The sequence below is a fragment of the Aquarana catesbeiana genome, linkage group LG03 (assembly GCF_042186555.1).
Source record: "Aquarana catesbeiana isolate 2022-GZ linkage group LG03, ASM4218655v1, whole genome shotgun sequence".
NCBI lineage: Eukaryota > Metazoa > Chordata > Amphibia > Anura > Ranidae > Aquarana > Aquarana catesbeiana.
The window spans coordinates 252322573-252336146 of record NC_133326.1 but is presented as its reverse complement, the minus strand read 5'-3'; the positions used below and the strand labels follow the sequence as shown (position 1 = coordinate 252336146).

General features: G+C 39.7%; 1 protein-coding gene across 2 annotated transcripts in view; it reads left to right on the top strand.

The window, feature by feature from the left end:
* The first annotated feature begins 37 nt into the window (after positions 1-37).
* RPAP3 (RNA polymerase II associated protein 3) overlaps positions 38-13574 on the top strand; it is a 119944-nt gene continuing 106407 nt past the window's right edge. For both annotated transcript variants that reach the window (XM_073619970.1, XM_073619969.1), the window contains exons 1-2: positions 38-189; positions 7794-7976. In XM_073619970.1, the coding sequence (XP_073476071.1) occupies positions 7824-7976 (153 nt within the window). In that variant the 5' untranslated portion in view covers positions 38-189; positions 7794-7823. The remainder of the gene's footprint in view (positions 190-7793; positions 7977-13574) is intronic.

The following is a 13574-nucleotide window of genomic DNA, read 5'->3' as shown; positions in this document are numbered from 1 at the left end:
CACCTGATGTATTGTCAGATAATTCTTCAGTACACGAAAAAAAAAAACAAAACAAAACCGAGATGTCAGCTCTGGGGCCCTCTCACTCCTCCAGCTTCCGGGTGTCGGGTGAAGCATCTCCATGGTGACGGTGGTGACGCAAGGCACGCTGGGAAGTCGTGTATGGGAAGTGAGGAGCGGTAGTTGCAGGTAGGTGAGATCAATGCATGGCTCATGTGGGGGGTTCGGGGTGATAGGACAGGAGGGAAATGGGGGGACCCCTAAGAAAATGATAAGAGCTTGCCTGCCTTAAGTAATGGCTATCAACAGAGTCCTGCATGGGAGAAGAGGAGTGCAATCCTCCATCCATGCAGCCAGCATGCCCTACACTGCTATATTGAGGATGAGATTCATTGGGGCTTATTTACTAAAGCTGGAGAGTGCAAAATCAGGCTCACTTCTGCATAGAAATCAATCAACTTCCACTTTTTATTTCCAAAGCTTAATTGAACAAGCTGAGGTTTGAAGCTGACACTAATTTTGCACTCTCCGGCTTTAGTAAATAAACCCAATTGAGTCACAATGTTATGTGAAATTAAAGCTAAAAGTAAAGCATTTACATACACAGCGTATTGTTGCGGCTGGGATGACAGATGTAGTATTATTATGATTATTCAGGATTTATATAGCGCCAACAGTTTACGCAGCGCTTTACAACATGGAGGCCAGTACAAGGCAGTGACAGGCTGACAGGAGACACCTCTGTCCGACCTTCGCATGTATCAGGGACAGATGTCTGACCCTGGACTCATCTGTGTGGGACCAGGGACCGGGCATCCATAGGTAATCACTGGATGTGTGGACACGTGCGAATACCAGCGGCGTCTGTCATTGCTTTGTATAAGCTGAGTGCCACAGCTTTCCACATACATCTGTCTTCCCATCCACAACAATATGCTGTACGTATGACTGAGGCCTTAAGCCCCTTTCACACCAGCGGACCAATCGGGTCCGCCTGTCTGATTTTCAGGCGGACCCGATCAGACCACCATTCTCTTCTATGGGGTAGCGGATGTCAGCGGGCATGTGTTCACTGACATCCAACCGGGTATCCAATCCGGCAAAATCCGCTGAAAACAGACGTATGGCGAGCGGATCGGATGGAAAAGGACATGCAGTTCATTTCCATCCGACCACCCCATGGAGGAGAGCGAGACTGTGTCCGTGTCTGCTCTGCATAACAGAGCGGACGCAGACTTTTCATTCCCCCACTCAGCAGAGAGATCCCTCGCTGAACAGGCGGATTCTGCTCCATGTAAAAGGGGCCTTAGATACTTTTGCCAAACAAAAAAAAACAAAACTCGTATCTACTAGCAAATTCTTATATTCTGCACACTGACTGCGACATATGTATAGTACAGTGTATATTCCTGGCATCTTAAAGTGGAAATAAACCCCCCTATCCTTTACAGCCAAGGAAGCTGTCTCTTAGCCTTTGTTTGATCTGTAGTTGTCATGGTACTGCACATGTGATCAGTTATGACACTAGTCGTTTGACTTGACAGTTTGGTTGTGCACAAGCAAATGCGACAGTTATTCTTCACAGTATACCTTCAATGCAACTATTTTGGGTAGCAAATTGGAACTAAACCCACTGATATCAAATGGAACTTAAAGTGATTGTAAATGATCACCTTGTAAAACAACTCATTTAGTTTAAAATAGAAATGAAAGGCTAAACATTTTTTGTATAGATATAAAAAAACCCAAAAAACATTAAAAATACCTTTTTTCCATTTTTTTTTTATAAGTGATCACATTCTCTCTGTTCTCAGGTGCATAGGAGCTGGAGGGAGGAGAAGCTGCAGCACACTGAGATTCCCAGTGAATGGCTGTGCAGCAGGGGCATTTCAAGACAAGACTGATAATTGGAGGAGAGTACACTGAGTTCCCAGCATAGCTAGAGAACTGACCACGGTGTGCTCTCATGTCTAGTGTGGTCAGTTTTTAATAGGAAAGCAGAGGGACTAGCAGGAACACCAGAGATTTCACATAAAATAAACAATACAAAGAGAAAAGAATACTTTCACCTACAAGTACATGGTACAGCGCGCACATATCAGTAATATGAAGTGTTTGGGGTAACAAACACTTTAATTCAGAAAATTAAGTCCTGATAGATCCCTTAAGGCTGGCCACTTTTGCAGGTATAGCTATGTAATACATTCAAGATAAGTGCCTATACTGTTTAAAATCCAGTAATGCACAGTCTCGGCCTGCTCTGCACATGCTCATTTGCTCTCTATTCTCAGCAATGTGCCTAAAATCAGATCCACTGGAGGCTGATCAGCTGACAGCTTTGAGATTTACTGTTGCTGAAGGAGGAAGAAAGCAACAGGAATGACAAAGACTGTGCCAATGAAACAGATAAGGGAAGGTGAAAAGGAAAGCAGAAGATGTGACAGGTCAAGCTCTGCTGTTACAGAGACACAAAACAGTTAAACATTTAGCCTCGGTTCACACCAGAGGCGGCACGACTTGCAGGTCGCCTCACCGAGGCGACCTGCACACGACTGCCCGGGCGACTTGCAAAACGACTTCTGTATAGAAGTCTATGCAAGTCGCCCCAAGTCGCCCCCAAAGTCGTACAGGAACCTTTTTCTAAGTCGGAGCGACTTGCGTCGCTCCCCTTAGAACGGTTCCATAGCACAGAACGGGAGGCGACTTGTCAGGCGACTAGGTCGCCTGACAAGTCGTCCCTGTGTGAACCGAGCCTAAGGATGGCTCAGACGTATTTGCAGCTCCACATGCCCAAGCCCACCAGAAAGCTCACACTGCGCAGCTCTAATCATAGGCAGTGAGACGTTTTCTGATCAGCAGCTGCAGAGATCAGGAAATGTCTCACTGCCTGTGATTAGCGCTGCGCAGTTTGAGCTTCCTGGCGGGCTCGGGCATGTGGAGCTGCAAACACACCTGAGCCCATCATTATTAAACATACAAGGATAGTGTCTTAGGCTTCATTCACACCTAATCATTCTTCCAGAATTGCCGCAAACGCGTTTGGGATTCCATTATTTCTTAATGGCGCCCCAAACGCAGGGCGATTTTGCTGGGACTGTAGAGCGACAAATCACACTACAATCGCGGCATTGTAAATGCTCCTGGCTCTGTGGCTAGATTTGGTGCATGAGCTTCTTTTGGAGCAGAGGGAGGCCCATTCAAATGAATGATGCTGCTCCAAAAACGCTCAACCAACAAACAAAAGAAAGCAAAAAGAAAACAAGCGGCTGCAGATCACTCAGGTGTGAATGAAGCCTTATCTCCCTGGTATTCTCTCCTTTCCCTTTAGGCTCGATTCACACCTATGCATGTTGCTTTTGAGCGTTTTTGGAGGTTTTTTTTTCATGCTTGGCACGTTTTTGAGCAGCGTTTTTGTAGCGTTTTTGCAGCGTTTTTGCCGCGATTTGCGTTTTGCGTTTTTTTTTTTTTTCTTTCATTTTTTTTTACAGTCTTAAAAAAAAATTACAAAAAAAAAAAAATAAAAAAAAAACTGCAAAAACGCTGCAAAAACGCTGCAAAAACGGTGCACTTGCGTTTTTGATGCTTGTCCATTGAAATCCATTACATGCAAAACGCTGCTTTTTGCATGAAAAAAAGTCCCCGACCCTTTCCAAAAACGCAGAGATACAAAAAAGCATTGATGTGAACATGTTCCATAGGAACCCATGTTAAAAAATTCCCATGCATTTCTGCAAAATGCAAAATGCATCAAAAAACGCGCTAGTGTGAATGGAGCCTTAGTCAGCATTGTTATGCTTCTGCCAGCCTTCCTCTCTATCTCAGCCAAGACTTACAATCAAGCTTGGGAAATGCTCATATTTTATCTGAAAAAGTGACATGTAGTTTTTGAGATATAGGAGGGGGGGTTACTAGGAAGTGATTGGTTTGAGCTTCAACAAAATGGCAGCCTCCAACAGGAAGAAACAGGAGCAACGCTGGAGGTTATTTACAGCACACACTGATTTTAGTAGAATAATTATTCATTGGAATGTATGTGCTTTTTTTTTTAAAAAAAAGAACATTCATTTTTATCAAACTGTTATGGGTAAAGTTCAGTTTTAACTGTTTCCGAAACAGTTAAACTGAAACTAAACCCTCCTATTCATTTCAGCCTAGCTTCTGTTTGATCTGCAACTGCCATGGTGCTGCACGTGTGATGATCAGTTATGACAGCAGCCATTTGGTGGTTTGACAGTTTGGTTGAGAACACAGGCAAATGTGACAGTTGCATTCCCGGCATGTCAGGAATGTAACTGTTTTTTTGAAACAGTTCCATTATAAATTTAAAGCATACCTTGATATATAACTGTTACAGTTACTAGTGTGCTTATGTCAGCTCATGCATGGAACTGTCGAGCCAGCCAATGAGTGGTGTTTTAACTGATCACATGTGCAGCATAATTACAACTGTAGATCAAAGGCTAAAATTGCAGCTTCCTTCCTGTAAAGGATAGGAGGATTTAGTTGTGCTTTAAATCAATGAGTTTAGTTCCCTTTTAAAGAAGCCAGGGATGGAGCTTGTTGACGAGATAATGTAACTCCAGAGTGTATGTGTGGGGGTTACATCATCACTGCCCGCTCAATGGGTAAAGAAAGAAGACAGCAGATCAGGAAGAAGAGGAAGCGGGCATGGCACCAGGGACAAAGTAAATGCAGGAGCTTGGAGAAAAGCACACATTTGTTTACACTTGCTGTCGGAGGTGGTAAAAATAGGCAGTTAAGCTGTGGTTTTAACACCCCCTTATGCTGGCTGCAAAGGCAGCCCTGCGGGGTTGCACACATGCCACGGAAGAAAGTATACCCATGTTACGCTAATATTTATTTTGCAACAGGTGGACTATGCCTTTAAAGCGATAGTAAAAAAAAAAAAAAAAAAAAAAAAAAAGATTTTCCCCTGCAAGGTAAAGGCATAATGTGCTTGTATGCATCACATACTAGCACATTATGAAAGGCGTACCTTGAAACAAAGCCCTCCAGCAGCGTCATGTCACCGCTGCAGAGGCTTGCATCTTCAGTCTTCTTTCTGGATTCCCGGGTTGACTGGCCCAGCTGCAATGATGTCGTAAGCCAGTCCAGTTCAAAATACTTCTGATTCGCATATATGTGAACCGAGCCTAAAGTATATTTCCACTTTTGTAGCTAAATTTGGATAACATCTACTTTATAGTTGTTACATGTTCCCATAAACGCAACATAACTTTAAAAAATATTTACAAATTATTCTTTACCTTTTCAAGTGCTTTTTATTGCATAAAAATCTTACTGAGCTTTTTCCCACTTTGTAATGTTGAAGAGAGGCCCGTGGAGTAATGTTTAACATAATTAACCCTGTTTGTACTGTGCTGGCAATGCCATATTATCAGTTGTAAACTAGATTTGAATGCTATAACCCAACAAAGGGTTTAAGGCTCCATTCACACCAGTGTGTTTTTTCATGCTTTTTGCAGAAATGCAAGACATGTTTTTAACATAGGTTCCTATCAATGCATTTTTGTGCTTCTGCGTTTTTAGAAAGGGTCAGGGACTTTTTTCAACGCAAACTGAGCTTTTTTGGTTCAATAGACTTCAGTGGAGAAGCTGCAGAAAAGCATGTAGTGAGTTTTTTTAAATCTGCCCCCCCAGAAAAAAAAAAGCATAAAAAAATGCAAATTGCAGCAAAAAAAAAAACTGTAAAAAGCACTGTTGAAACGGTCAAATGCAGCATGCATAGATGCGAATCAAGCTAATGCTAATGTAGTTTAAACACTTGCCTACCGCCGTATTGTAAAATGACGGCGGCAGGAACCCTTCCTCCCTCCGGGCGGACGTCATATGACGTCTTTGTCTTCCCAGCATTGTGGAGAGAGCACGCGCGCCGCATCACTGGGGACCCGGTGCGCGTGCCCGGCGGCCGCGGTGTCCGCCGGGCACCTGCGATTGCTCATCACAGAGCAGGGACGTGGATCTGTGTGTGTAAACATATGTTCCTTGTATATAGGAACACCGATCGGTCTCCTCCCCTCATCAGTCCCCTCCCCCCACAGTTAGAATCACTCCCTAGGACACACATTTAACCCCTTAAGCTCCCCCCTAGTGTTAACCCCTTCCCTGCCAGTGACATTTATACAGTAACCAATGCATTTTATAGCACTGATCGCTTTATAAATGTCAGTGGTCCCAAGATAGTATCAAAAGTGTCCGATCTGTCCGCAATGTCACAGTCACGATAAAAATCGCAGATTGCCGCCATTAGTAGTAAAAAAAAAAAAAGTTAATAATAAAAATCACTTAATCGCTTATTGCGATTTTTTTTTTTTTTTTTTTACCAAAAATATATAGAATACATATCGGCCTAAACTGAGGAAAAAAATGTGGTTTTTTTTTTTTTTTAAATGGGATAATTATTATATCAAAAAGTAATAAATATTGTAATTATATTATTATAAATATTTAATTTAGGTACAACGTTGCATGACCGTGCAATTTTCATTCAAAGTGTGACAGCGCTGAAAGCTGAAAATTGACCTGGGCAGGAAGGGGGTGAAAATGCCCTGTATTGAAGTGGTTAAAAAATTTGCCCTCACTTTGTTCCTAAAGCTGGTCCTAGACCAGTGGGTTGACCAAAAAAAAAACTTTGTTGAACTTGATTCCCCCATCCACATTGAGGATTTGTATTCTGACAGAGGGGAGACTTTCCTACCATCAGAATACACTGATCAGGGCTGCTGGCTTTAGTCTATAGTGCTGATTGAGCAGCAAAAAAAAAAAAAAAAAACAGGGCACTTGTTGATTGGTAGATTGACTTCTGTGTAACCTCCCTGCCCATACATGGACCAAAATTCAGCTGGTCCCTGCTGAACTGGCCTAATTTCGATCCATGTATAGCCACTTTTACCTTCACATTGCCGTCTATTTCAAGCAACAGGAGCTGCCATATAGTCCTATGTATAATCCTGCTACAAATCATACCATCCCTGAACTGAATGTTGTTTGTCTACAGCTCTCCAGATGTCTCAGCAGGAGCTCCAGAGTAGCTACGGAGAATGGTAGCTACTACAGATTTCTGCTCCAAAGTGTGGCAAAGCTATAAGGCTGATGTCAGAGAGGTGACTCTGAATCGAGTGATTTATCAACGTCGCCAGCAAAAGGATTGCTAAGAGTCTGCCTGTTTGCTCCCTATTGAATAGCTACCTCTGTAGCTCAGGCAGGGAGATGTCATTCCCATCACTTGCAGTCGAGTGTGAACAGCATCCAGGACAGCGACACAGTGACATCACACTGCATCTGGTTACAGAGGGATCGATTCCATAGGGACATACAGACAGTCTCCTTAGCATTCCTGCTTTTGGCGATTTGTCTTTAGTGGCAAAATTGCCCATCTGACATCAGCCTAAGGCTATTTTTTGTGGTTGCGGTCTCCTGGAGACAATCTGGAAAGGGCTTTTGCACACAGCTGTAATGAACAGCATATTGGCACATACAGAGTAAAACACCACTTCTATTGTGGTATCTGGGAGCAGCAGATGCAGCGCATTTTCACCCTTGGGAATGCATTCAAGAAAATGCTGAGCATGAATATATGCACTTAACCGCCAGCACTGCACATAGCAGCAAACTGTATGCAGCTCCAGTACTGATAACCAATATGGTTGTATCGTTTTTTTCTGAACACATAAACAGATTTAATGAGTTGCTAGAAGCATAAACATTAAATGAATTTGACTAATTTAAAACTTCTAACCACATGGTACATTTATTTGCTTTCCTTTGCCAAGGATTCTTTTTGTTGAGTGACACCATCCACCATGTCTTCACCGAATAAAGCTCTTGAGCTGCAGTTACAAATGAGACAAAATGCAGAAGAGCTTCAGGATTTCATGAAAGAGTTGGAGAGCTGGGAAAAGGATATAAAAGAAAAAGATGCCTCTCTGAGAATAGAAACTGGTAAAAGTGAAGCGGTGAGTACGGAAACAACATGCATTTGTATCATAGGCGCATCCATTTAGAACAGCCTTTCTCAATGAGGGTTCCATGGAACCCTAACTACTTTGTCCAGGTGGATTATACCTTGTTTCCTTTCAGGACAAATTGGACTTTCATTTGGTGGTAAATGATAATAGATATCTCCTGATTTTTTTTTTTTTATATATATATTATCAAAGGAAAACTGGACCAAATAGTAAACAAATATATGATATTATTTTTAATTTAGCTGCATATTTTTTACTATTGTCATAACTTAGCACCAAAAGAACAACCAGAAATAAATTCCCCTGCTCCTGACGATCTCAGTGATGCCACACACTGTATGTGTATGTTAGTTGTTGTTTGTACCCATAGTAGGAACCAGAAACAATAGTTTCTATTCTCAAAGGAAAACTTGCCCAAAATAGTAAAAAATATATTTTTTAAAATTTAGTTGCATATTTTTTTACTATTACCATAGCCTACTACCAAACGATCTCAGTGATGCCACATATGTGTATGTTAGTTGTTGTTTGTACCCGTAGTATGGCCCAGAAACAATAGTGCACATTTTTTTCCTTGTCAAAAGAAGTTTATTGAGTATACAATATTATAAAGATACATAAAGTAAGTTTACAAGGATCTATAAAGTAAGCTCATTGTTTTACAGTAGGGATTATATAGGTAAATATCATGAAATTTCAAATATTAAACATTGGGTTCACGTAAACCTAAATTAAAGATATATATCATTTCCTTAGTTACTTTTGTAGGTATTTAAATGATTTATACCTACTATATATATTGTTTACAGGTAGAGTGTATATAGGTCAAATAAATTCTGATAATGAGCTTTAATCGTAAGGTGGAGAAAAGGAAAGAGAAGGAAGAAAAAGGGTAGAAAGGCAGAGGTATGGTCCACAAGGTTGTCCCGCTCGTCAGTTTATTATTCTTTTTAGTTCTCTTTGAAGCCTTAGAATGGGTGTCTCTGTAAGTCATTTAATCTGTTACCATGGCAACAGGACAGAGTCATTGAAATTTGACAGGAACTGTTGTTTTATCCAAGGATGCCAAAGTTTTTCAAATTTTGGAATTTGATTTTGATCGATGGCTACCATCTTAGCATGGGACATTGTATTATTCATTCTGTGAATTGTTTCTGTTAGTACCAATGTAGGAGATTTCCATGCTTTGGCCACTGTTTGTTTTGCAGCCGTTATTAGTTGGATCATAAGTTTGAATTGAGAGAGTGTTAACCATTCCGGTTTTAGATTAAGTAAAGTTATATATGGATCTGGTTGTATTATTTTTTAAAATATTTTAGATGCAATCACGAAGACTTCCTTCCAGAAGGTTTGGATTACTGGGCACGTCCACCATATGTGTAAATGTGTGCCTATTTCTGGGCATCCTCGAAAACAAAGAGCTGAGGTATTAGGTGAATATTTTGCCACTCTAGCGGGTACAAGGTACCAGCGAGTTAGGACTTTATAATTTGTCTCCAGTGCTAAGATGTTGGGTGAGGATGACTTAGATGTGAGCCATATGTTAGACCAGTCCGTGTCTTCTAAAGTTCGTCCCAGGTCCTCCTCCCACCTCTGAACGTAAGAGGGTCTATTAAGATTTGCTACTCCATATAATTGATTATAAAGTGATGAAATTGTACCTTTAGCAAATGGATCTTTTGTACAGATTGATTCAAAAATGGATAATTGGGATAATGGTGTATCCCCCTTTAGGAATGGTGTATAGAAATTTTTGATTTGGAGATATCTAAATATCTCAGAGTTTGGTAGATCATATTTTTCTCTAAGCGATGGGAATGAAAGGAATGATTTAGATGCTATGAAGTCATTTAGTGTCTGAATGCCTGATGTTGTCCAAGCTTTAAAAGAATTTGGGTAGATCCATGCCGGATAAAAGGCCGGATTTCTGATAAAAGAAAGGAGAGGATTGTGTGGAGATTGTAACTGATATTTGGTTTTTAGTTTATCCCAGAGAGATAAGAAGTGTTTAGTTATGGGATTATGAATTTTAAAGCGGTCTTTAGGATCAAGCCATAACAAGTTTGATATTAATAGAGGGTCATTTTCTGAAGCCTCTATAAATACCCATAATGGGATTTCCTGTTTTGCATGGTATTTGGACAGGCTGGCCAAATGTGCTGCTCAGTAGTAGTTAGTAAAATTAGGGTATCCCAGGCCTCCTTTATTTTTGGGAAGATGTAGTGTGTGTATAGGTATACGTGGTTTAGAAGAGCCCCATATAAATGAAGTTGCTCTTTTTTGTACTATTCTCAAAAAATAGGAAGGAATTGGAATAGGGAGGACTCTGAATAGATAAAGCAATTTGGGTAGAATAGTCAGTTTGATTGCATTAATCTTCCCTATCCAGGATAAAGGAAGTTGCGACCATTGTTTTATTAGATTTGTGATTTGTCTTAATACAGGAGGATAATTGGTTGAGAATAAGTCAGAATGAGATGCTGTTAAATGAATTCCAAGATATGGGATTGATTTTTCTGCCCATGTGAATGGGAGTGCAGCCCTAGCCGGGATCAATTACATGTTTGTGAGCGAAATATTAAGCACTAGGCATTTCTTAGGATTAATCATAAGGCCGGATAGGGCTGCAAATCCATCAAGAGCTGGTATTAAGTTAGGACCAGAGACCTGTGGTGATGATAGAAAAAGTAATATATCGTCTGCAAATATACATAATTTGTGTGTAATACCTCCTACTTCAATGCCAGTTATAGTTTGGTTTGTTCTGATGTATTGGGCCATGGGTTCGAGTATAAGGGCAAATAATAAGGGAGATAATGGGCAACCCTGTCGGGTACCTCTTTCGATATTAAAGGCATCAGATTTGTATCCAGCGTATTTTATATAGGCTTTGGGTTTATTATATAATGCTTTGATCCATGTTAAAAAGTGGGGTCCAAAACCCCATTTTTGTAATGAATATTGCATATATTGCCAGGATACTGTGTCAAATGCCCTCTCAATATCGAGAGATAGAAAACATAAAGGGATTTTCCGTTTTTTAGCAATATGTGCCAATAACACTGCCCTGCGTTTATTATCGGCTGCCTGTCTATTTGGCATGAAGCCTACTTGATCTCTATGTATTAATTTTCCTATAATGTTATTGAGGCGTTTTGCTATTATTTTTGCTAATAATTTAATATCAAGGTTTAACAGAGAGATAGGCCGATAATTCACACAGGAAGTATCATCAGAAAGGGGTTTTGAGATCATACAAACAATTGCCATTAGTGTTTCTTGCCGAAAAGAATGTCCTTCTAGAAGTTTGTTAAAAGTTTCAGTGAGAATGGGAGAGAGTATTTCTGAGAATGTTTTATAGTATAAAGCCGAGTAGCCGTCTGGGCCTGGTCTTTTGTTAAGTTTTAGGTCTTTTATGGCGTTAGCAACTTCATCTATAGTTATAGGCTCATCCAAACTGCTTTTTTGATTCTGAGACAACTCAGGTAAGGTTATTTTTGAGAAGAAGGATTCAGCCTCTGTAGGATTAAATTCATTGTTTGTCTTGTAAAAAGTTGCGAGATGTGAGTGAAATTTATGGACTATTTTAACTGGATTACAAGTATAAACATTTTTTGATCATTTCAAACGTATTGGTTTGAAAGATTTGTTAGTTGAATTTAATGCCCGAGCCAAATATGTACCTGGTTTGTTTGTATTCATGTAGAAATTGTGTTTGGAGCGTTTGAGGGATTTATCAACTGACTCAGTGAGAAATAGATCGTATTCCAATCTAGATTTTTCCAGATGAGATTTTGTACTCTGAGATGGATTATCTTGAAATGATATGTAGGCTGCATTAAAATTGAGTTCTAGTTTTTTTGCTAGATTTTTGCGTTCCCGTTTAAATAGTGCCATTTGTCTTTGTATTGTACCACGCAAGACAGGCTTATGAGCTTCCCACAGTGTTATTGGGGAGATGTCTGTTGTGTTATTAATTGATATGTATTCCTTTAAAGCTTGTTCAATGGCCATCTGATGTAGTGGGTGTTTGAGCATTATGTCCGGTAAGTACCACGTTGGGTCATGCGCTTTTGGTATGGCTGAGGCTATAGTAGTGTATACTGCATTATGGTCAGACCACGGAATCGTAATTATATCTGATGCAATAATTTCTGGTATCATTCCTATTGTTAGAAAAATATGATCTATTCTGGTGAAGGTTTGATGAGGGTGCGAGAAATAAGTGAATTTCTTTTTCATTGGGTTACTTTCTCTCCACGAATCTACCAGATTGTATTTGGAAAGAAGTTGAGAAAAAGGTAATCTAGAGGTTATTTTGGATGGTGTAAAAGGTGATTTATCTAGAAATGGGAGGAGGACCTGGTTCGAATCCCCGCACATTATCACTGTTCCTATTTTGTGTGTATTAATCACTTGTAATATATGTGAGAGGAATGGTGTAGGTTGTTTGTTAGGAGCGTAGTAGGAAATCACCGTGATTGCTGTATCCATTATATAACCCATGAGTATCAGGTATCTACCTTCTGGGTCTTTAATTTCTGATGATAAGGTGAATGGTGTGGATCGGTGAAATGCAATTAGAGTACCCCTTTGTTTGGAACAGGCAGAAGCCGTGTAAATTTGTTGATAAAAAGGAGAAATATATTTTGGAGTAGAATCTTTGGTGAAGTGTGTTTCTTGGAGGCATACTATGTGAGCCTTCTTGTTATGGAAAGTACGGAAGGCTTTGGTCCTTTTTTGAGGGACATTTATTCCCTGAACATTCAGGGAAAGTATATTCAGTGGTGCCATGGCAACAGATCAAATAGTTTTGACTTACTTTTTGTTATGCAGAGCTGACTGCGCAGATCAACCTGTGTGGACTGAAGAGATGAAAAGATAGAAAAGAAACCAGTGAATTCTGGAGTAAAGAGTAAACAAAAAACATATGAGATTAGATGATACATTGTATAAATTATTTTTTGCAAGTAATCACAATTTACCCGTGAAAGAGAATAAATATCTCTCTCAGGGGAATAAGTGCCTTCGTCACACTCCCACATAATATGGTTGAGAGAATGAGGAGGGCTAATGGGGGTACACGGATCTTCCGCTTACAGGAGAGAAGTGCTATGTCAAAAGACATCAAAATGATGATTCATTAATTGGAGTGCAGAATATAGTTTTTGTTGAAATTATTTATTCCAGGGTGGTTGTATATGGTTAGTCTTGCTCTAGGCTAAATAATTCAGTTAGAAAGGTACTGTTAATAACTTTGGTATTGATGAAGATAGTTTGAATTATTTTGGGATTTTAACCCTTTTAGAGTAAACAATTACATATTTTATTCATATGTAACTGTTTAGATATGTTAACTCATAAAATTGAGGTTGTATTGCTTCAGATTAGAATAAACAAAAACATAGTTCTAGGAACTAGTTAGGTAATAATATATTTGTTTTAAGAAAAAGCTTCCATTACTTCTGGATTATTGAACATATTTGTCCTAAAAAGTAATAAATCTATTGTTATTACCTGAAAATATATAACTGAACAAGAATTTCCTTATTTCACTTATATATTCTAAGGCTATATGAATCAGAA